Raw genomic sequence first — 26221 nt, 5'->3', positions numbered from 1 at the left:
TAGTTTGGCAGTTATATGCTATAGTCGACGGATATGAACAAATTTTTCGGATATAAAAAACATGTTTTTCCCACAAGATCTGGAGACATGAAATAAGAGCCGAGGAGCGCTTATTACCATCGAATCATACTAGCAGAGGTACTAAGAGTAATGCCAAAAACCGTCCACAGGTGCTAAAAAATGTTTTATATCAGTCTTACAGCAGGCATGTTCCCAAAAATTTGGAAAAACGTAAGCTCTTTTTTATTAGGAATCCATTTAAAGAAAATCCAGACAGCCGGTAAAATTTTCGAAATATTGCTGAAACAAAGAGTAGAAAAAGCAATCACTAGGGCATGCGATTTATAACCCAGACAATACGGGTTTAGACCCGATACTGGGCGCAATTCAGAATGTCGTGAGGAGTATGGGTAAAGTGCACAAAAGACCCAACAAATGGACATGATGTACAAAATGCTTTCCACATCGCTCTTTATAAAAAAGGTTGAGGCGTTAGCGTTTACTTTTAGCGTTTAACTTTAAAATATCTACAAATCTCAGCCTAATGGTGAGGAGCCACTTAAAACACAGAATCTTGCTGCATAAAACCTTCGAGGGGCAACGACACTTAAGGCGAACGTAAGGGCTGCGTAGGGTTCAATTATCGGTCTATACCTCAAGAACGTCCATTATGAAGGCATATTAAGCCATAATATGCCCAACAAAGCTCACGCAGGCGACATTGCTGCGATAATCACCAGCAGAGGCACTGAAAACGCGTACAGGAAATTAAACCAGGATATGAACAGAGCACAAATGAGGCTTTACATGCGAAGTCTTCACTTGCCACTGAAAAATGGGTTAGTATTGCTAAATATGAGGACACAAAACGTTTTCAACTATCTGGGTGAGAACCTAATTCCAGACTAACGTACTGGGCACAAATCCAACACGCTGCGCAAAGGGCGTCTGAACTAAATTTCCAACTTAGCAGGCTGACGGCGAACATCGAAGGATCGACACAGCAGAAAATAAGATTGTAAAGTCGACCTCACCGAATGTCTTGCTCTACGGAGCAGAGATATGAACTGCTTCATTGAGAAAAATGGAAGAGCTTAAGGACTAGAAAATGTATATCGAACAGTTGTTCTAAGGGTAGTATCATCATACCGCAAAGTTTTAGGCGAAGCTGTACCGACAATAAACGGAAGCATGCCCATCGACTTATTAGCATTTGAATGAAAGAAAGAAAAGGTGGAACAATTTTTACCACACCAAAGGATATAAAGAACGAATATGTTTCGTCGTAAACTTATATACGTTAACGATATATAATAACAAACTTAAATTTGATGCACATTCGGGACAAAGCAAGACTTGAACTAAAACAATTAAGACCAAAAAATGAGGCAAATAATGTGAGAAGACGGTGCGAATTTCATACTCCTTTCTACCAGATCTGTTGTTATTACTGCTTCCACATTACAGGAACTAATATTTAATTCCAATAAAAAAATTACCATCTTCACCACTCTTCCTCTCTTTTGCTCTTTTCAAATGCTGTCCTCTACTTCTCAGTTGCTCATTTCAATTACTCTCAACTACACAACAATCGAAATTTTTACACTTCATTTTGCTACCACTTCAGACATTTTCAAATATCATTTTATGCTTGCTTTTGTTATTTTTTTCTTAACATTACTGCTGGCAGGGCTAAGCTGCATAAGAATTTAATAATATCAACACATTCCGAGGGATTTGATGCGATGTGTCACGCATTGCTGCAGGTAAAAAGCAAGACTACAACAACAACAGATAAGAGTATTTGTATTCCTTTGTTGTTGTTTTCACTTTAAATGTATGCATTAAGAGTGTAATATGGCGGCAAGAGCCAACAGATTAGAAATAGAAAAAAAATTGCAAAATAGAAAATAATATTGCTCTACGTGGTGGTGTGGCAAGTTCAGTGTGGGGCTGTATGTGTATAGTTAGAAAAAATTCCAACCTACAAAGAAAGCTGTAAAGTAGCACTCTGTGTGCTTACTGTTGCTCAAAGCATGTGGATTTTAGGTAAGCTGCCGCACTTGGCACCCGCCACAGTAATTCCAATAGCTAGGGTTTTGCCACTTTAATTGCATTAGTAGCATGCAATATAGTCGGGAAACACTTTTATATTGTAGCTAACGCTAGGTTGCACAGGAAGAGTCTGTGTCACAATGCGTTGTCAGCAGCAGCATAAGCAAAAACAACAACTGTCTATCAGTCAGTCAACCAGGCAGAGCAAGCAACAAAGCGGAAGTGCATTACAATTTAAGGCGTCAACTGGTTGTATGCATGCTAGTGCGCTGACATGAGTATGCGCATGTGTGATTGTAGCATGCAACGGCTACGTTAAGAACTGCTGTTGCAACATGGCTATGTGGCGCTAACTCGCCGTTGATTGCTGCTGCGTTTTGATTTAATTTTTTTTACACTATATTTTTATTGCTCGCACTCTTTCTCTGCCTCTTCTCGCACATTGTACGCTTTTAAGCGCAACTAAAACATTTGAACAATATGGCGCAAAATTTTATCGCGACTCGTTGCTCTTGATTTCGTTTTTCTATTTTCGTGACGAGCACTACAAACACACGTCTACTCAACTCGACGCAGCAGGCGAACTAAACAAGCTAGAGCGATGGTACATATATCAATGGAGAGAGTAGGGATGCCGAAAAAAGGAAAAGGGAATTTCAAGGTCACAGGTTTACCACAAACACAGAAATAAAACCAGTCTCATTAGTAGCTTGTCAGCGACAATGCAACCCAGTTGTTAAGCACAGAAATGCATTTTGGAACAAGGTGCCAGATATCAGGAAGACAATTGCTTGTTTGTCAATTTTTGGCAGCTTCCCCACGTGATTGCAATGCAGTTGTATATGTTTATGACTATGTGTGTGCGTATGTGTAGTGTAGTCGAAATTCAATTGTACTGTTGCTGTTTAGCAGTTAAGTGCATGGTGGGTGTTGAAATCAATTCCATTTTATTGAGTGAGAACTAAATTCGAAAGCAGCTCTAATCAAATTGTTGTGCTAAGAGTAATCGAGTCTCTGTTTAGCCACTAAATGCAGACTAAATTTGCACCGTATTTTTTAATAATTAAACTGTGGAACATTTTTGGGATTATTATCTGTGGGTGCGAAATTCCAAGTCAGGGTGATGGTACTAGGTCAGTATAGTAAAACTATCAAAAGCTTTGGCATTCGTATGTGTCAGTTTTTTTATGACCTTTTAAATTTTTCCTTATCTTGATGTTTTTTCGCTTAGTTGTAACACTTTGGCAAACACGTAGTTTAACATAACTCGCGAACCACTTGTCCGATTTTGATGAAACAAATTTAGAAAAATTAAGAATTACAGTTTCTGGGTTTTTCTTCCTCTTCTTTACTGGCGTAGACACCGCTTACGCGATTATAGCCGAGTCAACAACAGCGCGACAGTCCTTTCTTCTCTTCGCTACGTGGCGCCAATTGGATATTCCAAGCGAGGCCAGGTCCTTCTCCACTTGGTCCTTCCACCGAAGTGGAGGTCTTCCTCTTCCTCTGCTTCCCGCGGCGGGTACTGCGTCGAATACTTTCAGAGCTGGAGTGTTTTCATCCATCCGGACAACATGACCTAGCCAGCGTAGCCGCTGTCTTTTAATTCGCTGAACTATGTCAATGTCGTCATATATCTCGTACAGCTCATCGTTCCATCGAATGCGATATTCGCCGTGGCCAACGCGCAAAGGACCATAAATCTTTCGCAGAACTTTTCTCTCGAAAACTCGCAACGTCGACTCATCGGTTGTTGTCATCGTCCAAGCCTCTGCACCACATAGCAGGACGGGAATTATGAGCGACTTATAGAGTTTGGTTTTTGTTCGTCGAGAGAGGACTTTACTTTTCAATTGCCTACTCAGTCCGAAGAAGCACCTGTTGGCAAGAGTAATCCTGCGTTGAATTTCTAGGCTGACATTGTTGGTGGTGTTTACGCTGGTTCCAAGATAGACGGAATTATTTACAACTTCAAAGTTATGACTGTCAACAGTGACGTGAGAGCCAAGCCGCGAGTGCGACGACTGTTTGTTTGATGACAGGAAATATTTCGTCTTGCCCTCGTTCACTGCCAAACCCATTTGCGTTGCTTCCTTGTTCAGTCTGGAGAACGCAGCACTAACGGCGCGGGTGTTGAGACCGATGATATCAATATCATCGGCACACGCCAGCAGCTGTACACCCTTATGAAAGATTGTACCTGCTCGATTCAGTTCTGCAGCTCTAATAATTTTCTCCAGCAGCAGGTTGAAAAAGTCGCACGATAGGGAGTCGCCTTGTCTGAAACCTCGTTTGGTATCGAACGGCTCGGAGAGGTCCTTCCCGATCCTGACGGAGCTTTTCGTGTTGCTCAACGTCAGTTTACACAGCCGTATTAGTTTTGCGGGGATACCAAATTCAGACATCGCGGCATATAGGCAGCTCCTTTTTGTGCTGTCGAAAGCAGCTTTGAAATCGACGAATAGGTGGTGAGTGTCGATTCTCCTTTCACGGGTCTTTTCCAAGATTTGGCGCATGGTGAATATCTGGTCGGTTGTTGATTTACCAGGTCTGAAGCCACACTGATAAGGTCCAATCAGTTTGTTGACGGTGGGCTTTAATCTTTCACACAATACGCTCGATAGAACCTTGTACGCGATGTTGAGGACGCATATCCCACGGTAGTTGGCGCAGATTTTGGGGTCTCCTTTTTTGGATTGGGCATAGCACACTTAAATTCCAATCGTTGGGCATACTTTCGTCCGACCATATTTTGCAAAGAAGCTGATGCATGCACCTTATCCATTCTTCGCCGCCGTATTTGAATAGCTCGACCGGCAATCCATCGGCCGCTGCCGCTTTGTTGTTTTTCTGTCGGGTAATTGCTATTCGAACTTCTTCTTGGTCGGGCAATGGAACGTCTTTTCCATCGTCATCGATTGGGGAATCGGGTTCGCCTTCTCCTGGTGTTGTGCGTACACTGCCATTCAGCAGGCTGGAGAAGTGTTCCCTCCATAATTTAAGTATGCTCTGGGCATCGGTGGCTAGATCACCTTGGGGGGTTCTACAAGAGTATGCTCCGGTCTTGAAACCTTCTGTAAGTCGCTGCATCTTTTCGTAGAATTTTCGAGCATTACCCCTGTCGACAAGCTTATCGAGCTGTTCGTACTCACGCATTTCGGCCTCTTTCTTCTTCTGTCTGCAAATGCATCTCGCATTCCTCTTCAACTCTCGGTATTTATCCCATCCCGCACGTCTTGTGTCCGATTGTAACGTTGCAAGGTAGGCAGTCTGCTTTCTCTCCACTGCGACACGGCACTTCTCATCGTACTAGCTGTTCTTTTGCACTTTCCGAAAACCAATGGTTTCGGTTTGTTGGCGTGCGTTTTTTGCTGCACAGAGGCGGGTGCGAATTTTGGCTGCAACAATATAGTGGTCCGAGTCGATGTTAGGACCTCGGAGCGCACGCACATCTAAAACACTGGTAACGCGTCTTACGTCTGTCACAACATGATCGATCTTGTTGGAGGTTTTTCGATCCGGAGACAGCCACGTAGCTTGAGGGCCCCGGCGAAGTCGATCAGCCTCAGCCCATTTGGGGATGTTTCCTTGTAGAGACTGAATGTACCGACCGTCGTGCCAAAGATACCTTCTTTGCCCACCCTGGCGTTGAAGTCGCCAATCACGATTTTGACATCGTGGAGGAGGCATCTCTCATAAGTGCGCTCCAAGCACTCATAAAAGGCATCTTTGGTCACATCGTCCTTCTCTTCCGTCGGGGCGTGGGCGCAAATCAGCGATATGTTGAAGAACCTCGCTTTGATGCGGATTGTGGCTAGACGTTCATTCTCCGGAGTGAATGATAGTACTCGGCGACGGAGTCTCTCTCCCACCACGAATCCAACACCAAACTTGCGCTCCTTTATATGGCCACTGTAGTAGATGTCACAAGGACCTACTCGTCTCTGTCCTTGTCCCGTCCATCGCATTTCTTGGACGGGGGTGATGTCAGCCTTTATTTTCACGAGGACATCAACCAACTGGGCAGCGGCACCTTCCCAATTAAGGGACCGGAAATTCCAGGTGTATGCCCTCAAATCGTAGTCCTTATTTCGTTTGCCATGGTCGTCATCAAAAGGGGGGTCTTTCATCCGAGGTTTATAGTTGATTTTCATTGGAGGTGTTCTTTTACGTGACGGGTCCCAAACCCAGCGCACAACCCTAAGTAGGGGATATTTCGCCTTTCACTTTAGCTCGCCTTCAAACGTATGTTCTTAGGCTACCCAGAGGATACTTGGTCAAAGGCCGGAAGTCGTGAGCTGCTTGAGTCATATGTAAAAGAATCGTTTCTGGCCACTCCCAAGTGAATGGCGATCAGAGAACTTTCCTCGCTTGCGTGAACTTCAACACATTACTCCATCCTCCCTTCTGGGTTTTTGGGTTGTCAAAAAAGTCTTGCGGTATTTTCGCTAGTTGGCGCTGAAAGCGTGTAATTCTAGTTTTATTCGTCGCATCGGGTCATGCTATACCTCTACACCAGAACGAAAACGTTGAAACAATCGTTGTGCGGTGGAAATGGAAGCTGTATCGGGTCCACAAACTGCACAAATTTTATTGGCAGATTGAGATGCATTTTTGCCCTTATCGTAGGAATACTGTAAAATATGCCAGCATATTACGCCCGTTGAAATACGTATTGAAATCGAGAAATTGTCTAACAAGAGAGCCCCAGGATATGACAAAATTGATGCCAAAGTAGCTAAATGCTTACCTTAAAAGGGAATTATGATGCTTACACTTATATATAATTCTATTTTAAGGCTTAACCATTTCCCTACTTAGTGGGAGTGTGCTGAAATTGTGATGGTGCCTAAACCAGCTAAATCAGAGAACGAAATCACTTCATATGGACCAATCAGTTTGTTGTCACTATTCTCCAAAATATTTGAAAAAATATTTTTGCGCGGAGGATTGCCAATACTAAAAGAGAATAAGGTGATACCTGAATACCAATTTGGGTTTCGTCGATATCATGGTACTCCCGAACAATGCCACCGCGTAATTAATCACATTATTGATGCTTTAGAACGTAAAGAATATTGTTCAGCCGCGTTTTTAGACACACAACAAGCATTTGATAAAGTTTGGCATCATGGTCTACTATACAAATTAAAAAAAAGTATTTTACTCTCAGGTTTATTCAATTCTCAAGTCTTATTTAACAAGCAGGTCGTTTTATGTTAAAATAAATGACGAAACGTCTGACATAAAATACATAAATGCAGGAGTACCACAGGGAAGCGTTCTTGGCCCTGTACTATACACCATCTTTACATCTGACATTCCTGAAATTGAAAATGTATTAATTGCTACTTATGCTGATGATACTGCTCTATTGTCGTCAAGCCAGACGCCAATTGAAGCAACTAAGTAAATCCGTACGTGTTTTATTTACATTAAGGAGAAGCGACTGCCCTCCATTGCTTTTAAATGGCAATACTATTCCTAAAAGTGATAGCGTTAAATACCTCGGCATGCACTTGGACAAACGATTAACTTGGAAATAGCACATACAAGTCAAAAATAAAAACCAAACAACTTTATTGGCAACTTGGACATACATCGCAGTTACATCTTGAAAATAAATTACTATTATTTAAATCTATACTAAAACCTATATGGACATTCGGTGTGCAACTTTGGGGCACTGCTTGTAATTCAAATATTGAAATTCTACAAAGATACCAATCGAAAACTCTAAGATTAATTACAAATGCGCCCTGGTTCATAATAAATAAAGCTATTCATTCAGACCTGAATGTACCTTTTGTTAAAGATGAAATTAAATGATTTAGTTCAGCATATTTGCACAGGATAAGTTATCATGACAATCCTTTGGCAGTCATGTTATTAGTGATAGTAATGAAACTATTAGACTTAAAAGACATCATGTTCTAGATCTCCCATTTAGGGATTAAGTTAATGTTTAATTGTATATGTTGCTATGATTTTAAATGTATAATTAAAATTTTTTATATAAACTTTTGTATTTAGAGTATATTGTTTTATTGTATATTATTTTTGATCTCATGGGAGATCGAGACGAAAACGAGAAAAGACGTCAACTTCGGTGCACTGAAGCTAAAAAAATAGTCTCCAGACAAGGACTTGATTTTGTTTATTAAGTTTGTATGGCCACTATATGTCCGATCTAAGAAAATACTTTGACATATGTTCTGTTACTTTTAAAGACAATTTATTTAAAGATCCAATAAAAAAGTTTTTATTCGTAGATTATATCGTTGCTTTTTATAGTAATACATGCCAAATTTCGAGATGATATATTTTCAAATAAAACAGTTTTCCAGACAATGCCTTGGTTTGGGACGATCAGCTTTTATGGCAACCATATGATATAGTGATCTGATATGGGTTTTGACAAACGAGTAGCTTCTTATGAAGAAATCGTTCCATTAAAAACGTTTGGAAGGATATTTCAACAAATTGAGGGAATAAATCCCGTATATGTCGCGAAACGATTATGGCTAAATCGGCTCAGCTCTCTCAACTGATCGCTAAAACGCTTTTACACGGTATCCGTTGTTTCCTTCTGTACCCTGATCAGGACATTTATATTGAATTTTAATTTATTTATTTTTCTAGTAACTAATTTTATTGAACGCCACTGAGTGTTACTATGATTACAGATGTTAGTATTTATTGCTGATTATGGGACCATGGCTTTGACTTCTGACTAGTGACTATTGAATGAACTATAAAAGTCGGAATATAGATTTAAGACTAAAGAAGTCAGATTTTTAATAATCATGCTTTATTGGATTGGGACTAATGACAATTGAATTAAGACTACAAGACTTATATTTTGTTATATTGGTTTCTGATATCTGAAAAATTTTCTAATTCCATCAATTAACATTTCCAATAGTTTGGTACTTTGAATCTTGCGAAATTGATTCCTGATTTTTGGCCGATGATTACTGAACTAAGACAAAAACAGTCGGAATAATGTTGGTGCTAAATATTAAACTTTTTTTGACTAATGATTATCGAATGAGGGGAACACGCCACGCGTTTTAATATATTGGTTTCTAATTTCTGAATTTCAAATGAATAGGTATTTTGAATTCCGACTAATGATTGCAGAATTAATTCTAAAAAAATCTGCCTGTTTAGTAATATCTAGGCGAAATTGATTTCAAACTTCTACACATGACTAATGAATTAAGACTGAAGCTGGCGGTTCACGAGTATTGGTGCTGACTACGCAAGATTGACTTTTCACGTATGACTTTTGAATCATGACTAGACAATTTATATTCACTTATATTGGTTTCAACTTCTAACACATGATTTTATTATTCAATAAATTAAGATTTCGAATGATTTGGTATTAACTATGTGATATTGATTTCGACTTCTGACTAATATGAAGTGAAAAAGGACTTCATATTTAGGATTATTATCTTACATATAAAAATGAAACCGTTTTCGTTGTCACGGCATTACGCGTGAATGGCTAAACCGATTTGGCTGATTTTTTTTTTATACCCTGAAGAGGGTATATTAAGTTTGTCACGATGTTTGTAACACCCAGAAGGAATCGTCGGAGGCCCTATAAAGTATATATATAAATGATCAGTATGTTGAGCTGAGTCGATTTAGCCATGTCCGTCTGTCTGTCCGTCCGTCCGTCTGTCTGTCTGTATATATACGAACTAGTCCCTCACTTTTTAAGATATCCTTTTGAAATTTTGCAAACGTCATTTTCTCTTCAAGAAGCTGCTCATTTGTCGGAACGGCCGATATCGGAACACTATAACATATAGCTGCCGTATAAACTGAACGATCGGAATCAAGTTCTTGTATGGAAAACTTTCGCATTTGACGTGCTATCTTCACGAAATTTGGCATGGAGCACTGCTTAAGGTAACAATATAATCTCCGAAGAAATTGTTCAGATCGAATTACTATAGCATATAGCTGCCATACAAACTGAACAGATAGTTACTATCAGAAATGCACCTGTGAAGGGTATTTAGCTTCGGTGCAACCGCGAAGACATCGCGCTAATATCGGTCGGCGTTCTTTTTGCCATCAACGTATGGCAACTCAAGACACATGAACTACATGAGACTCCCAGGATGCGATGACTTATCTGTGGAATTATGGATCGCTGTCAATCAGCAAGCGATCATCACGATAATACAGCAAGATTTTTCAAACAACAGCTACGATGTTTGATGGACTTTATCTTGAAGCAACGTATGCATATACAAGTATGGTGCAGTCAGATGCTGGATGTACTCTGTTGAGTTGCAAAAGAGAGGTTTGCCGCACGCACACATTCTTCTTTGGTGGATGGTGGTTACACCAGATCAAATTGATGAAATTATTTCTGCGGAAATTCCTCATGCAGAGAAAGATCCATTATTCTACGAAGTGATGAAAACCAATATGGTGCATGGAACTTGCGGACACCACAATCCGTATGGATCGTACCATATTCGCCACTATTGTCTAATTCACTCTCAAAACTCATGCCAATGTTTGATATTTTAGTTTGGTGAAATCGACTTTTCCGACTGTTGTGCATTTCACAGTTCATTTGGAGAATGGCTAAAGAGTGTTTTTCAACCCAGAGAGTACAGTACAGCCAGCGGAAACACTTCCAACAACAAAATTTACATTAACGAGTTTTTTCTCAACTTGCGTCAGTGATTCATTTGTGAGAACATTGCTCTATTTGGAAATGCCTTGATATTATACATGGAATGCATCGCCGAAGAAATAGGTACGCAGAAAGCAAGGCCAACCAATAGATTGACATCCACGTGTGTTCTCAACTAATTCCTTAGGGCGAATTAACATAATCCACCCGAAAAACTACGATTGCTAATACCTTCGGTTGCTATTAATAAATGTACGTCGTTCAGTTTGATTTGAGTCATTGCGCACACTTTTCGCGATGGTCATTTCGACATATCAGCCTTCAAATCCGCGTCAATTATGGAACACGAACAAAAGTACATTGCCGAAGACATTCTACATTGTATTCGTTAAGAATTGGAAATAGGCAAATTTCGGTTCCAGTGGTTTGATATCAATTCCACCTTCCTTTCGTCAATTCACTTCAACGAAATATGAACTCATCACGACTGTTTATGCCAAATTGGCCAAATTATCGTAACTACGATTGCATGGGTGCGCGCCAATTATACGTGGCGTTTTCCCGAGTTGGAAAACCATCTTCTCTGTACATTTACGCACCGGAATAGAAACCAAAAAATGTTGCTAATCAAACTGCGTTACATTGAAAAAAATTTAGAAAAGTCGAAAATAAATGATTTTTAACACAACGTAAATTCAACTTTTTTTTCATTTCAAAACACATAATTTCACGCAGGACAACGCATGCGTTGTCACGGCATCACGCGTGAATGGCTGAACCGATTTGGCTGATTTTTTTTTTCGTAGTTTTCTAATACTCTTTACAAGGTTCTTGTGGAAAAAAATATTAAGAAAATCTCTCAGAAAGATTGAAAAATATACATTTCATTTCGCATATTTTAAAAAACCCGCGTAACGAATGTAAACGTAATTCTATTAAAAAAAAAAAATTGTGGTAATCTGTTTTCATGTAAATTTTAATAAGTATCTATATAAATAAAAATGAATCGCCAAAATGTATGTACGCTCATAACTTTCATACGACTGAACCAAATTCGATGATCCTTTTTTTATAATGTTCGTTGAGGTTCAGGGATGGTTTCTGCGGAGAAAAAAATTCGAATAATTGCCGGAAAACCCCCCAAAACAGCCCTTTTCTTTTCCTCATACAAACGAATGAACGTTTGTTCGTTAGTAACGCTAAGAGAACGGCTGAACCAATATTGATGAAATTTTAAGAGGTTGTTCTTCGTGGATCGGGAAAAGTTTAGAAATAAAGAACCTGTATGTCTTTCATGAGGAAAAGTCGGAAAATTGAACAATTCCAAAAAGTTAATTTTTTCCATACAAATGTTTTTATTAAATTTTTTTGTTTTGTTTTTAAAATGTATTTAAATCTTTGAAATTTGTCGTTCGCTTCAAAAAATCCGTGAAAATGTTATGTGTGTTGCACATAAAGTGATCAATTGCAGATTGAAATTTGACACGATGCCATGAAGAGGTCGCGCTTATATCGGTCGGCGTTCTTTTTGGCATCAACATACATTATCAGCCCAAGCCACATGAACGAGTACTCCCAGGATGCGATGATACACGTGCGGTATTATGGGTTGCGGTCAATCAGAAAGCGATCGTCACGATGTCATAGCATGGCTTTTCATTATCTTGAAGCAACGCATATACTCGTATGGTGCTGTTAGATGCTAGATGTACTCTGTTGAGTGGCAAAAGAGAGGTTTGCCGCACGCACAGATTCTTCTTTGGATGGTGGAAGGTGGTTACACCAGATCAAATTGATGAAATCATTCAATAATGCGTCAATTCCTAATACAAAGAAAGATCCAGTATTATACGAAGTGATGAAAACCAATAAGGGTCATGGACCTTGCGGACACCACAACCCCACTTCGGTTTAAATGACTGTCAATAAATGCCCGGAACAGTGTTCACGTGCTTTTCTTTCGGAAACACAAACTAGAAATGATGGATATCCACTCTATCGGCGTTGGTCACCAGACGACAATGGCAGAACATTTAGCATTCAATTTAGAGGCGTGAATATCAAAGTTGACAACACAAGGATCGTAATGTATTCACAATTATTGTCTAATCACATTCTAAACTCATATCAATGTTGAGTATTGCAGTTTGGTGTAGTCGATAAAATACGTTTGTAAATACGTCACCAAAGGAAGCAACATGGCGGTTATTGGTCTTGAACGATACGGCCGAAATGTGAACTGCAATAAAGCGCTTTGTAGGATATTTACTCTTGCAATTCATGAACGTTTTCCGAGTGTTGTGCGTATCGCAGTTAATTTTGAGAACTTCCAAAGAGTGCATTTCAACCCAGGGAATACAGTACAGCCAGTGGAAACACCGCCAGCAACAAAATTAACATTTATGTGTTTTTGCCCAACTTTCCGTTTGCAAGGACACTCGGAAATACCTTGATATTATACATGGAATGCATCGTCGAAGAAATAATTACGCAGAAAGGAAGGGCAAGCAGTAGATGGACATCCAAGTGCGTTATCAACTAACGCATTAGGACGAATTTACACAATCCAACCGAAAAACGACGATTGCTTCGACCTTCGGTTGCTATTGATAGTACATTTATCGGTTCAACTTCATTTGTGTCATTGCGTACTGTGAATGATACGGTGTGTGCAACTTTTTGAGAAGCAAGCCAGCAATTACAATTGCGGGAAAATGATAATCACTGGAATGCAAATGCCTTCAAATCCGCGTCTATTATGGGATACGAACAAAAATGGCATTGTCGAAGACATTTTACATCATCTTCGCTAAAAATTGGAAAGGGATCAATTCCGGTTGATTTTTCCGGTGGTTTGATATCAATTCCATCTGCCGTTTATCGATTCACGAAAGATCGACTCATCACGAATGTTTATCAGCACATTGGTCAAATTATCGTAACTACGGTTCCTTGAGTGCACGTGCAATGAAAGCTGCCAAAAATACCGATGTTGATCACTTAAACTGGGAGATTCAAGGTCAAATTCCGGGAGACTTGCGCTCATACAAATTGATCGATCGTCTTGACAATGAAGATGACGCCGTGAATTATCCAGTGGAATTTTTAAATTCTTTGGGGAGACTTGGTATGCCACCGCATCATTTGCGTCTCAAAATTGGATCTGTCATTATTATGTTTCCCAATCTTCATGCATCGAAACTGTGTAATGTAACCCGGCTGATTGTGATGCACCTATCGAATACAAGGGGGCAGAATGCTTGATTCTACAAATTCCTTTGAGTTCTATCGATTTGCCATTTCAGTTCAAACGAATTCCGTTTCCAGTAAAAATTGCATTTGAGATGACAATCATGAGGACACAAGGATAGTCGCTAGAAATGTGTGACATAAATTTAGAACTGCTATGTTTTTTACACGGCCAAAAATACGTGGCGTGCTCACGAGTTGGAAAACTATCTTCTCTGCACATTTACGCACCGGAACAGAAAGCAAAAAATGTTGTTTATCAAGCTGCGTTACATTGAAAATAAAATGTAGAAAGATCGCAAATAAAAGATTATCGACGCAGTATGATTTTTTGTCTTTTTTCATTTCAAAACACATAATTTCACGCAGGAAAATGGCTGCGGGGTCAGCTAGTTTAATGTATTTTTCATTTTAATTCGCCTTCTGACTAATCGCTACTGAGTTATGACTTTCTATTTCAAATGTTTAATTACTAATTTGTGACTTTAATATACAATTGTACATAATTTATTATACTTTCACAAAAAAATGTTGTCTACTGGCTGTTATATAATGATTTCGGTTTTTTAGCTATTGACTGCAAGGATTTTTATTATTTTCTACAATATAAAAGCGAATAATTAGCTCCAGTAATAATTCGATTTAAATCGAATATAAACCGCGTGTTCCGACTTTTTTTTAAACAACAAGCATGTTCGTGATACTGATTTCGATTTTATTAATTGGTACTGAATTTAAATTTCATGATATTTTGTAAAAGTAATCAATTTTTGACCTTAAGGTTTTATAGTCTACTGTCAAGTTTAAATTGGCCAAAGATTATTAGCTATTTAAAACAAGGACTCTATTTTATATTTTTTTTCTACTACATCAATAATAACTTTTGGTAACTACACTAAGTCAGAGTGTTGTTAGAAATTGACTCCAGACATTAAAGATTGATTAACACCTGCAATAATTGGACTAACGATTATTTCATGTTAGTTTTAACTTTCGACTAATGACTACTTAATAGCAAGAATTTGTAAGTAGAAACATATATCGGATTTTTTACTACTAAATAATACCTTTTGAGTTAAAACTATACATTATACTAACTAGTATAAGCGACTAAAGCTTTTGGGTACAAGAACTCTCTATTTTTGTTTTACTAAATAATAAATTTTATATATTTCAACCTAAGGAAACATTTCCTTCTAAATTCAATAACTTTTCCGGCTTCTAGGTGACACCCATCAAAGCAGTTGGCCAAAAAGTCGCCAGCAAACTCAAACGTCGCCAAATACGCTGTGACTAAGTGTATCGTTTATACACTTTATTTAATTTGTTGTTTTTGTAACGTCAAATTCATGTAGCTGTAGTCTATATTTTTGCAATTCCAATCGCAACAAACGCCGGAATCCAGTAGTTGCGGCACATTCACGTTACGACTGTATATATATGTGTTATATATCTATATTTAATACCTCTGTGCATCAGTTCTTATAATATTGATTATTTTTGTTAGAATTTTAACTTACTTCTTTTTCACGGTTGCAAATTCATTGTATGAAAGAACTGGATGTAATTATTCAGATTATAATTTGTTTCCATATCTAAAGTCAGCAAATCATTAAATTATTTTGTAAATTACAACAATATTGTAATGAATGCTAAAGAGTTCATAGTTCTTACAAAACAGATGCTTTAGCTTTTAATAATCAACAGTCATATATTGATTGTCATTCGTTCATAGTCGACTAACTCTGAAAATTTCATACCCAACAGTAATCAATAGTTAAATAAATCATTTGTTCAATAGTCACTAATTAGTAACCTCTAATCCATTTTCGAAGCAAAGTCAGTGTACATTTAATTAGTGGCGATTATTTAATATGTTATACGAGGGCTACTATATATATTTCTGGCCTAATAATGAATATAGGCATATTTATCAACGAAAATGTCTTTTTTTTTTTGTTTTTTTTTTTTCACGGTCGATTGCTGTTTTCAGCATTTCTTTACACCAATCCACACGAACCTTTTTTTGAGCGATTGTCAAATTGTGCGGGATCCAACGAGAACAAACCTTTTGTACGGCCAGGTGTTCATGCAATATCGAATGTATGCTGGTGTGAGATCTGAAGGAATGTTACATGACGGTCTTGCATTATCAGTTCACGTACGGCATCGATGTTTTCTGGCACAACGGCTGTTTTTGGACGACCTTCACGGAATTCGTCTTTCAGTGAGCGTCGGCCACGATTGAATTCGTTGTAACAGTTTTTCACAGTGCTATAGGATGGTGCTTCATAGCCATACAAAGATTTTAATTCATCGATGCACTCTTGTCGTGATAATCCACGTCGAAAGTTGTGAAAAATGATCGCACGAAAATGTTCACGAGTTAATTCCACTTTTTGGCCAAGATGAATTTTTTAATTCCCTGTAAATAAAACAATTCACTATTAAATGACAAAACATTCTGAGTGATGTTATGCTAAAAAATGTCAAACTTTCCAATGGAAATGTCAGATTTCACCTGGCAACACTTAGTGTTGCCTAATCCAGAAATATATATAGCAGCCTATGTATTAATTTTAAATTGTGTAAGTGTATACTCAATAGGCTGATTACAAAATCAAAAAAACTTTTTTAAAATCTAAAGCGAACAGTCATTAGCCAACTTCCGATTTCTTAAAAAGTCTAAAGTGAACATTTTACAGTATTTCAGTTTTTAAGAGTCATCACTATTTAATTGAATTGAATTCTTAACGATTATCAAATCAGTATGAATTAGTCGATATTCCTTAAACCACAATGCAATAAATTATAGTCGAATTAGTCTCAAAGAGAAGTAATCTTATAAAATTTGTTTTAGTTAACATTCATTCATTAGTATTTAATTACTAGTCAATGCTTATTGATTAATGCACATTTAAGTCATTGCGAAGTATTCTTTCTGATATTAAATATGGTTTGAGCTTTAGCAATTAAAAACTTGTCACCCAGGTAGTACAAGGCAATTCTCGCACTTTTCAGATTCAGAAATTGAAATTTCTAGAAATAACTAAATCAAACATCTACTTCTTTTTTGGACAGCCGCCATTTTGTCAAATAAAAAAAAAATCGAAGGTTCTTCGATCATATCGTAATAATAAATTTTTTTCTGCTTTCGGATCTGGGATAATATCGTCCTCACCTCCGAAACATAATTACGGGAGTCGTTTTGCAATATGTCTACGGGATTAAGAGAATACAATTTTTTTCAAAAAGAATCACCGATTTCTAAGCGCTTATTATTTGAATTAATTATTAAATAAAGGTACTTTTAAAAAAATATAAAAAAATGCACTTTTCTGACTTACAACCCTAAATAGATTGATTTAGTATTCGGTAGTTTGATAACAAAAATGGAAATGGATGAAATCGGGCCATGAGCTGTCACAGTTTTCAAATAAATACCTTACCGAGATAAATATGGATATCTACATATATCTGTTATATATCGTCTGTTTATCCTGATCACTTACATATGTATATATATGCTGCATATATATATATATATATATATATATATATGTATATATAAGTATATCTGCTCGACCAATTTCAACCAAATTTCGTATATAATACTTCTTCTTTACTGGTGTAGCCACCACTTACGCGATAGCCTAAAAATTTTTATGTTCCATATTAAGTATACGCTTGTCTTTCTGAAGTATAGGGTGGCTGATGAAAGCCGCTACCAAAAAAAATTAAATAACTTTTTTTCTATTTAATGAATCTGGTTAAAATGGCAAAATAATTGCAGATTGACTTTTACATTTAACAAAAATGGATAACTGGGACACTGAAACAAGAATTTGGATTGTCCGCCGCTATCACGCACTGGAGTCCGTAGTTTCGGTTCAAGGAGAGTATAGGCGCACTAGGGTGTGTCATTCTGAGGCAACCTTTTTTTTCGAATGTCAAGAACCGATTCTTAATCCACTACTGAAAATCGATTTTTAAAAGTCGATTATTTTACGAGAAAACTCGATTTTCGAGTAGAATCGGAATCGAGTTTACCATCCCTACTGGCAGCTATCGGGGCACATATAAAACCTCCGCACAATAACCACCACAAAAAAAATGATTTTTTTTCCATGTAATTTATATGGAAAACAGAAAATTTGAAATAGGCACCTCTTAATATTAATATTAGGAGCTCATCTTTTGAGTGACTTTTTTTTTATACATTTTCGAAAGTTTTGAGCCTGTTTTTCAGTTGAAAAAAAAAAGGTTGCCTCAGAATGGCACACTCTAAGGCGCACGTTTGTCGGTAATCTTCCGAACGGATGGACCATAATGAGACTTGTAAACAATTTTGCCGAGCATGGGACAGTCAACGGAAGACCTTACCATCGAAACCCTTCAGTTCGAACGGAGGAAACAATCGCTGCTGTAGCTGCCATACAAAACAATCCACGTGTTTCGACAAGAAGCTTATCTGCTCAAATGGGTGTAAGCAGACAGTCATTAGAGTCAATTATGTACAAAGATTTGGACTTATTCCCATATAAAATTCAAATGACCAACAAACTGAACGCTGCAGACTTGCCGATTCACTTGGAATTTTGCCAAAAGATGCTTCAAATGGTGGAAGAGGATGGAAACATGTTGAACTGTCTTTTCATGTTTGACGAGGCCCATTTCGATTTAAATGGCAACATAAACAAATAAAATTGTCGAATATAAAGTGCTTCCAACCCACAGATACTCCATGAGACGGAATTGCATCCACTTCATGTCACAGTGTGGTGTGCAGTTTCATCACGCTGCATTGTCGGGCCCTATTCCTTCAAAGAAAACGGTCACACCGTTACGGTTACTGGAGACCCTTACTTGAGCATGTTGAGAGAGTTTTTCTATTCAGAATTACGCCGAATGAGAATTTCTTTCAACCCTGTACGGTTTCAGCAAGATGGTGCAGCTCCTCACATAGCCCAACCTATTATGACAGAATTGCGACGAAAATTTCCCAATAAGCTGATATCCAGAAACTCCACATTCCGTTGGCCACCCAGGTCGCCTGATCTTACTGCATCTGACTTTTTCTTTTGGGGTTATTGCAAACAGAAAGTCTACAAAGCAAAACCAACTAATTTGAATGAACTAAGGCAATCCATTCGAGAAACAATCCATTCGAGAAACAATCCTGTCTCAACTCTCCAAGCAGTAATGAAGAACAGGGGGGGCATTTAAATTCCATTATTTTTAAAACTAATTAAGCTACATTTAATAAAACTGAATGAGCTTTAACACGAATAAAAGAAAAATGAATTCCATACACTGAAAAAAAAAATTATTTGAGTTTCTTAATGTAGCAAAATTCATCAGCCACCCTGTACATAAAATGCAATCGGCGATTTTTATACTCTCGCAACAAAGTTGCTAAGGAGAGTATTATAGTTTTGTTCACATAACGGTTGTTTGTAAGTCCTAAAACTAAAAAAGTCAGATATAGGGTTATACACACCAAAGTGATCAGGGTGACGAGTAGAGTTGAAATCCGTTCGTCTGTCCGTCCGTCCGTGCAAGCTGTAACTTGAGTAAAAATTAAGATATCATGATAAACTAGGTACACGTATTTCTTGGCTCCATAAGAATGTTTACTTCGAAGATGGGCAAAATCGGCCCACTGCCACGCCTACAAAATGGCGGAATGCGAAAACCTATAAAGTGTCATAAATAAGCCACAAATAAAGATATTAAAGTGAAATTTGGCACAAAGGATCGCATTATGGAGGGGCATATTTGGACGTAATTTTTGTGGAAAAGTGGGCATGGCCTCGCCCCTACTAAGTTTTGTGTACGTATCTCGGAAACTACTATAGCTATTTCAACCAAACTCTATAGAGTCGTTTCCTTCAGGCACTTCCATATACAGTTCAAAAATGGAAGAATTCGGATAATAACCACGCCCACCTCCCATACAAAGGTTATGTTGAAAATAACTAAAAGTGCGATAACCGACTAACAAAAAACGTCAGAAACACTAAATTTTACGGAAGAAATGGCAGAACGAAGCTGCACCGAGGCTTTTTTTTTTTAATTGAAAATGGGCGTGGCGTCGCCCACTTATGGACCAAAAACCATATCTCAGGAACTACTCTACCGATTTCAATGAAATTCGGTATATAATATTTTCTTAACACTCTGATGATATGTACGAAATATGGGTGAAATCAGTTCACAACCACGCCTTCTTCCAATATAACGCTATTTTGAATTCCATCTCTATACAATATATACGTTTGGAACCAATGATGATAGCGGAATAAAACTTTACACAAGTACGGTATTTGAGCTGAGGTATCCCTTGTGGAAAAATTGTCGTGAACGGACTATAACTTTTCAAGGTCACTGATATCGTACACGAAGAACTCAGTGCCTAACCTAACCTAACTTAATTTTTCACCGAAAATATCGGTAAATCTCTCACAATTTAATTCTTATTAATTTTACAGCAAAATAAAAAAATATGTAAATGACGGATAATGAAATCTCGTTTGTCACTTTATCATGCGAGAGTATAAAATGTTCGGTGACACCCGAACTTAGCTCTTCCTTACTTGTTAGGATTGAAATTATTCAACATAAAAGTTCCATTAAATTCTGTGTATAAAATCAAATTTCTGGTGTCGAAACATTAAAAATATTGGGAAAGGCCTTCGTTGATAATTGTTTGTCGCGAGCAAGTTTATTTGTTGAATGCAAATTATTCAAAGAGGGTCGAGAATGCGTTGACGATAAACCACTTTCAGGATGGCCATCAACACTAACTAATGACCAACACGTCAATAGTATAAAGGGTTCGCTGCTAGAGAATCGGGGATTTACAGAGAGAGATCTTAATGGCATCTTTGGAATATCGAAAAAATCAGTGAACAGCATTTTAAAAAATAATTTATGCCAAAGAAAAGTTAAAGCATGATTGGTTCCTAAATCACTAAATTTTTTCGAAAAATAGTGTCGCATTAGCAAATGTGAAACAATGATGTCCGACTACCAATATGTCATGAAACGTATTGTTACTGGCGAAAAGTCTTGGATATATGCTTAAGGCCCCGAAATCGACAATCAAAGAAAAACAAAAAAAGTCAAAAATCAGATGATTAGCCAGGTTTGGTGTACTCCGAACTCCTTCCGACCAGCCAAACTCTCAACAAGGAATACTGTTTGAGTGTTATGTGTCATTTGCGAGAAGCTATTCGTAAAAATAGACCGAAATTATGAGCCGACAACTCTTGATTTTCATACTACGATAATGCACCATCGAATACTGCATGGATGGACTTTAACAATTGTATCGGGGACTGGAAAAAGCGTTGGTACAAATCTATTGGAGTCAAGGAGGACGACACAGATTTTGAAGAATAAATTAAGAATTAAAAAAATGAGTAGTGTTTCTATTTTTTGTCCATAGTAGTACAAAATACAAAGATCTCAGATCTTTAGGATATTTTGATGTAAATAAGTAACTCTCCGCAGTTCAACAGACCCAACAACTATACCACCCTGAAATTCTTCGCGAAGAAAATTGCTGAGGTGTCGGATGATGAGTGAATTTGGAAAACATTGAATGTGGCAACAACAACAATTAAAACAATAACAATGACATCGACAACAATAGCGATTCCCATAACAACAAGACCATTACAAAAACAACAAGTCATTACAAAAGAAACAACGATCAACATTGAACATTGACGTATAGTATGCAATGACAACAACAAACACAAAAAACCCTTACTCTTGCAATATCAATTACAAAAACAACAGCAAAAACACAAATATCGCGCTATGCCGTACTATTCACTATGACAACAACAAAGTGCAGCATTTACAACAACAATAACCGAGTTAACGATGCACGTTGCCATGCACTCAGCAATAACAACAATAACATGACGACAGGAAGCCAGAGCAAATAACAACAACAAGTGCCAACAACGGCGGCAGCCATGAAAGCTTGGCAAATATTACCTGCTATGTAGCTACAACAACACGACGAGCAGGCAGGAAAAAGCACAAACATCGCTTGGCACAATAATAACAACAAGCACAAAAACAATAACTACAACTAAAGTAGCAGCAGCAACACCAAAAGCATCATGATAGCTAGCAATCCAATTTCACGACAAAACAATACGGAAACGAACGAAAATCATTCGAGTGCGCTCAGCGATGATTGAATCAAGGAATTGCATTGCGATTTCGTAAGTCCTGGGGCCGGTTTGGTGGAGATAACCGTCCGCTGTTAGAAATTTCAGCTATCTAGTATTGTAGAAGCAGGTTGGAACAAAATTCTAGTAACCGATTATCCAACCTTGTTTGCATACAATGACTTGATTTTAATCGGTCCGTTTGTATGGCAGTCATAATTGTTAGATATTGGCAGATCGGACAAATTAACAGCATCTTCTGAGGAAACGGACGTTTGCAAAATTTCTGATCGACATCTCAAAAACTGAGAGGTATATGTTGAGAAAATAGAGTTTGAGCTTCTGCAAAGCGTAGGTAGCCACTGACATTAAGAATGTGGACAAATATTCGCGTTTATATAACTGTAATGTAGCTCTATTTACTCTTATGGAGAATAAGTGTTGCGACCTCAGCGGAATTCCTCTCAGATTGCCTTGTTATGAAGTCGCAGCAAAGTTCTCACTAGAATAAAATAAAATGTTAAACTGGCTTTAAATTAAAAAGAAGTTAAGACTGTTACCAAGCCCAACCAAGCCACAATTACCTAATTTTTCTAAAATCTGAAAGTTTTGCATTAAGAACAAGAAGACTCACCGAAACAAGAACAACAACTATCAAATTCTTTATTTACTCTATAAGTCTACTGATGTTTGGAGGGCCACAAAACCATTCGCGAGATACTGAGACATTTGACAGCCGAATGTGTATACTCAGCTGTCACAGGATCTGGGTCATTTCCAAAATCGGCAGGTATTGATTAAGGCCTCGACCGAGGAGTCCGAAGCTTACTGAAGAAAGGAGTTTGCTAATTTCTGTCGACTGCCGCGGTTAGTCCGAAATTTAATAGACAAGAAAGTTGTAACCACTCGAAACCACGATGAGAATGGATGGAAGAAAAGGTGCCACAATACTAACTCTGTTCATTGGAACATTAACCATTGAAAGTCACGGATTTTGATTGGCCCTCATGTTGAACGTCATTTATGCCTTAGAAAACGTTGAAACCACTCGTGTACACTACTATTCTCGTAAAATAATCGATTTTTCGAATGTCAAGAACCGATTCTTAATCCACTTCGACTACTGAAAATCGATTTTTAAAAATCGATTATTTTACAAGAAAACTCGATTTTCGAGTAGAATCGGAATCGAGTTTACCATCCCTACTGGCAGCTATCGGGGCACTTATAAAACCTCCGCACAATAACCACCACAAAAAAAATGATTTTTTTTCCATGTAATTTATATGGAAAACAGAAAATTTGAAAAAGGCACCTCTTAATATTAATATTAAGAGCTCATCTTTTGAGTGACTTTTTTTACACATTTTCGAAAGTTTTTAGCCTGTTTTTCAGTTGAAAAAAAAAGGTTGCCTCAGAATGACACACCCTAATGTATATACATACATATGTCTATATAAATAAAAATGAATCGCCAAAATGTATGTACGCTCATAACTTTCATACGACTGAACCAAATTTGATAATTGTTTTTTTAAAATGTTCGTTGAGGTTCAGGAATGGTTTCTGCGGAGAAAAAAATTCGAATAATTGCCGGAAAACCCCCAAAAACAGCCCCTTTCTTTTTTCCACAAACGAATGAATGTTTGTTCGTTAGTAACGCTAAGAGAACGGCTGAACCAATATTGATGAAATTTTCAAGAGAATGTTCTGTGTGAATCGGGAAGGTTTAGAAATAAAAAGACCTGTATGCTTTTCGTGAGAAAAAGTCGGAAAATTGGATTATTCCAAAAAATTAATTTTTTCCATACAAATTTATTTTTCAATTTTTTTGTTTTGTTTTTCAATTATTTGAGTCGTTCAAATTTGTCGTTTGCTTCAAAAATTTTTGAAAATTATTCAGTGAAACTGTTATGTGTGTTGCACATAAAGTGATCAATTACAAATTAAAATTTGTTACGATGCCAAGAAGAGATCGCGCTAATATCGGTCGGCGTTCTTTTTGGCATCAACTTACATTAGCAGCCCAAGGCACATGACCGAGATGCGATGACATACGTGCGGTATTATGGATCGCGGTCAATCAGCAAGCGATCATCACGATGTCACAGCAAGACTTTTCAAGCAACAGCTTCGATGGACTTTATCTTGAAGCAACGTACATATATATGGTGCTGTTAGATGCTAGATATACTCTGTTGAGTGGCAAAAGAAAGGTTTGCGCACGCACACATTCTTCTTTGGATTGTGGATGGTGGAAGGTGGTTACACCAGATCAAATTGATGAAATCATTCAATAATGCGGCAATTCCTGATGCAAAGAAAGATCCAGTATTATACGAAGTGATGAAAACCAATAAGGTTCATGGACCTTGCGGACACCACAACCCCACTTCGGTTTGAATATCTGTCAATAAATGCACGAAACAGTATCCACGTACTTTTCTTTCGGAAACACAAACTAGAAATGATGGATATCCACTCTATCGACGTTGCTCACCAGACGACAATGACAGAACATTTAGCATTCAATTTCGAGGCGCGAGTATCGAAGTTGACAACACATGGATCGTACCATATTCGCCACTGTTGTCTAATTCACATTAAAAATTCATGTCAATGTTGAGTATTGCAGTTTGGTGTAATCGATAAAATACGTTTGTAAGTACGTCACCAAAGGAAGCAACATGGCGATTATTGGTCTTGAACGATACGGTCGATACGTGAACTGCAATAAAGCGCTTGGTAGGATATTTAGTTTTGCAATTCATGAACGTTTCCCGACTGTTGTGCGTCTCACAGTTAATTTGGAGAATGGCCAAAGAGTCTATTTCATCCCAGAGAATACAGTATAGCCAGTGGAAACATCGCCAGCAACAAAATTAACATTGACGAGCTTTTTCTTAACTTTCGTCAGTGATGTGTTTGTGAGAACATTGCTCTATTCGAAAATACCTTGATATTGTACATGGAATGCATCGTCGAATAGTTACGTAGAAAGCAAGGCCAACCAGTAGATTGACATCCAGTTTCTTATCAACGAATGAATTAGGATGAATATACACAATCCACCCGAAAAACGACGATTGTTTCTACCTTCGGTTGCTATTGATTAATGTACCCGGTTCAACTTTATTTGAGTCATTGCTTACTGTGAATGGTATATAGGAATATGTGCAAGTTTTGGAGAAGTAAGCCAGCAATTACAAATGCTGGAACACGCTAATCACTGGAATGAAAATGAAGTTCGCATACTTTTCGATATAAACCTCGACATTGTCAAAAACATTTTACATCGTCTTCGCTAAAAATTGGAAATGGTTCAATTTCGGTTGATACTTCCGGTGGTTCGATATCAATTCCATGTTCCCTTTATCAATTCACGAAGGATGAACTCATCACAAATGTTAGGACATTGGCCAAATTATCATAACTACGATTCCTTAAGTGCACGCACAATGTTAGCTGCCAAAAATACCGATGCTGTTGACTTCAACTGGAAGATTCAAAGTCAAGTTCCGGGAGACTTGCGCTCATACAAATCGATCGATCGTCTTGACTATGAAGACGACGCCGTGAATTATCCAGTGGTATTCTTAAATTCTTTGGACAGGCTTGGTATGCCACCGCATCATTTGCGTCTCAAAGTAAAATTGTGTCATTATTATGTTTCCCAATCTTCATGCGCCGAAACTGTGTAATGGAACCCGACTGATTGTGACGCACCTATCGAGTACAAAGGGACAAAATGCTTGATTCTACGAATTCCTTTGAGTTCTAACGATTTGCCATTTCAGTTCAAAAGTATTCCGTTTCCAGTGAAAATTGAATTTGATATGACAGTCAACAGGACCTAAAAATAATCGCATAGTGTGAGGCATAATTTTGGAAATGCTATGTTTTTCACATGTCACATCACAATTATCGTTTAAGTTTAGTATACGCTTACCTTTCTGGAGTACACATATGCATTCGGCAATTTTTACGTTGAGTGAAATTACTCAATAAAGAAGTTCCATTAGATTTTGTATGTAGAATAAAATTTATGGTGCTGAAACGT

The 26221-nt window shown here is 37.7% G+C and overlaps 1 protein-coding gene across 1 annotated transcript in view; it reads left to right on the top strand.

The window, feature by feature from the left end:
• Positions 1 to 15269, top strand: part of LOC125777530 (uncharacterized) — a 62769-nt gene extending 47500 nt beyond the window's left edge. Inside the window, exon 5 of the mRNA XM_049452634.1 lies at positions 15198 to 15269. Within this exon, the coding sequence (XP_049308591.1) occupies positions 15198 to 15269 (72 nt within the window). The remainder of the gene's footprint in view (positions 1 to 15197) is intronic.
• The last annotated feature ends 10952 nt before the right edge of the window (positions 15270 to 26221 follow it).

The sequence above is a fragment of the Bactrocera dorsalis genome, chromosome 3 (assembly GCF_023373825.1).
Source record: "Bactrocera dorsalis isolate Fly_Bdor chromosome 3, ASM2337382v1, whole genome shotgun sequence".
Lineage (NCBI taxonomy): Eukaryota > Metazoa > Arthropoda > Insecta > Diptera > Tephritidae > Bactrocera > Bactrocera dorsalis.
This window is presented reverse-complemented; position numbering and strand designations above follow the sequence as displayed.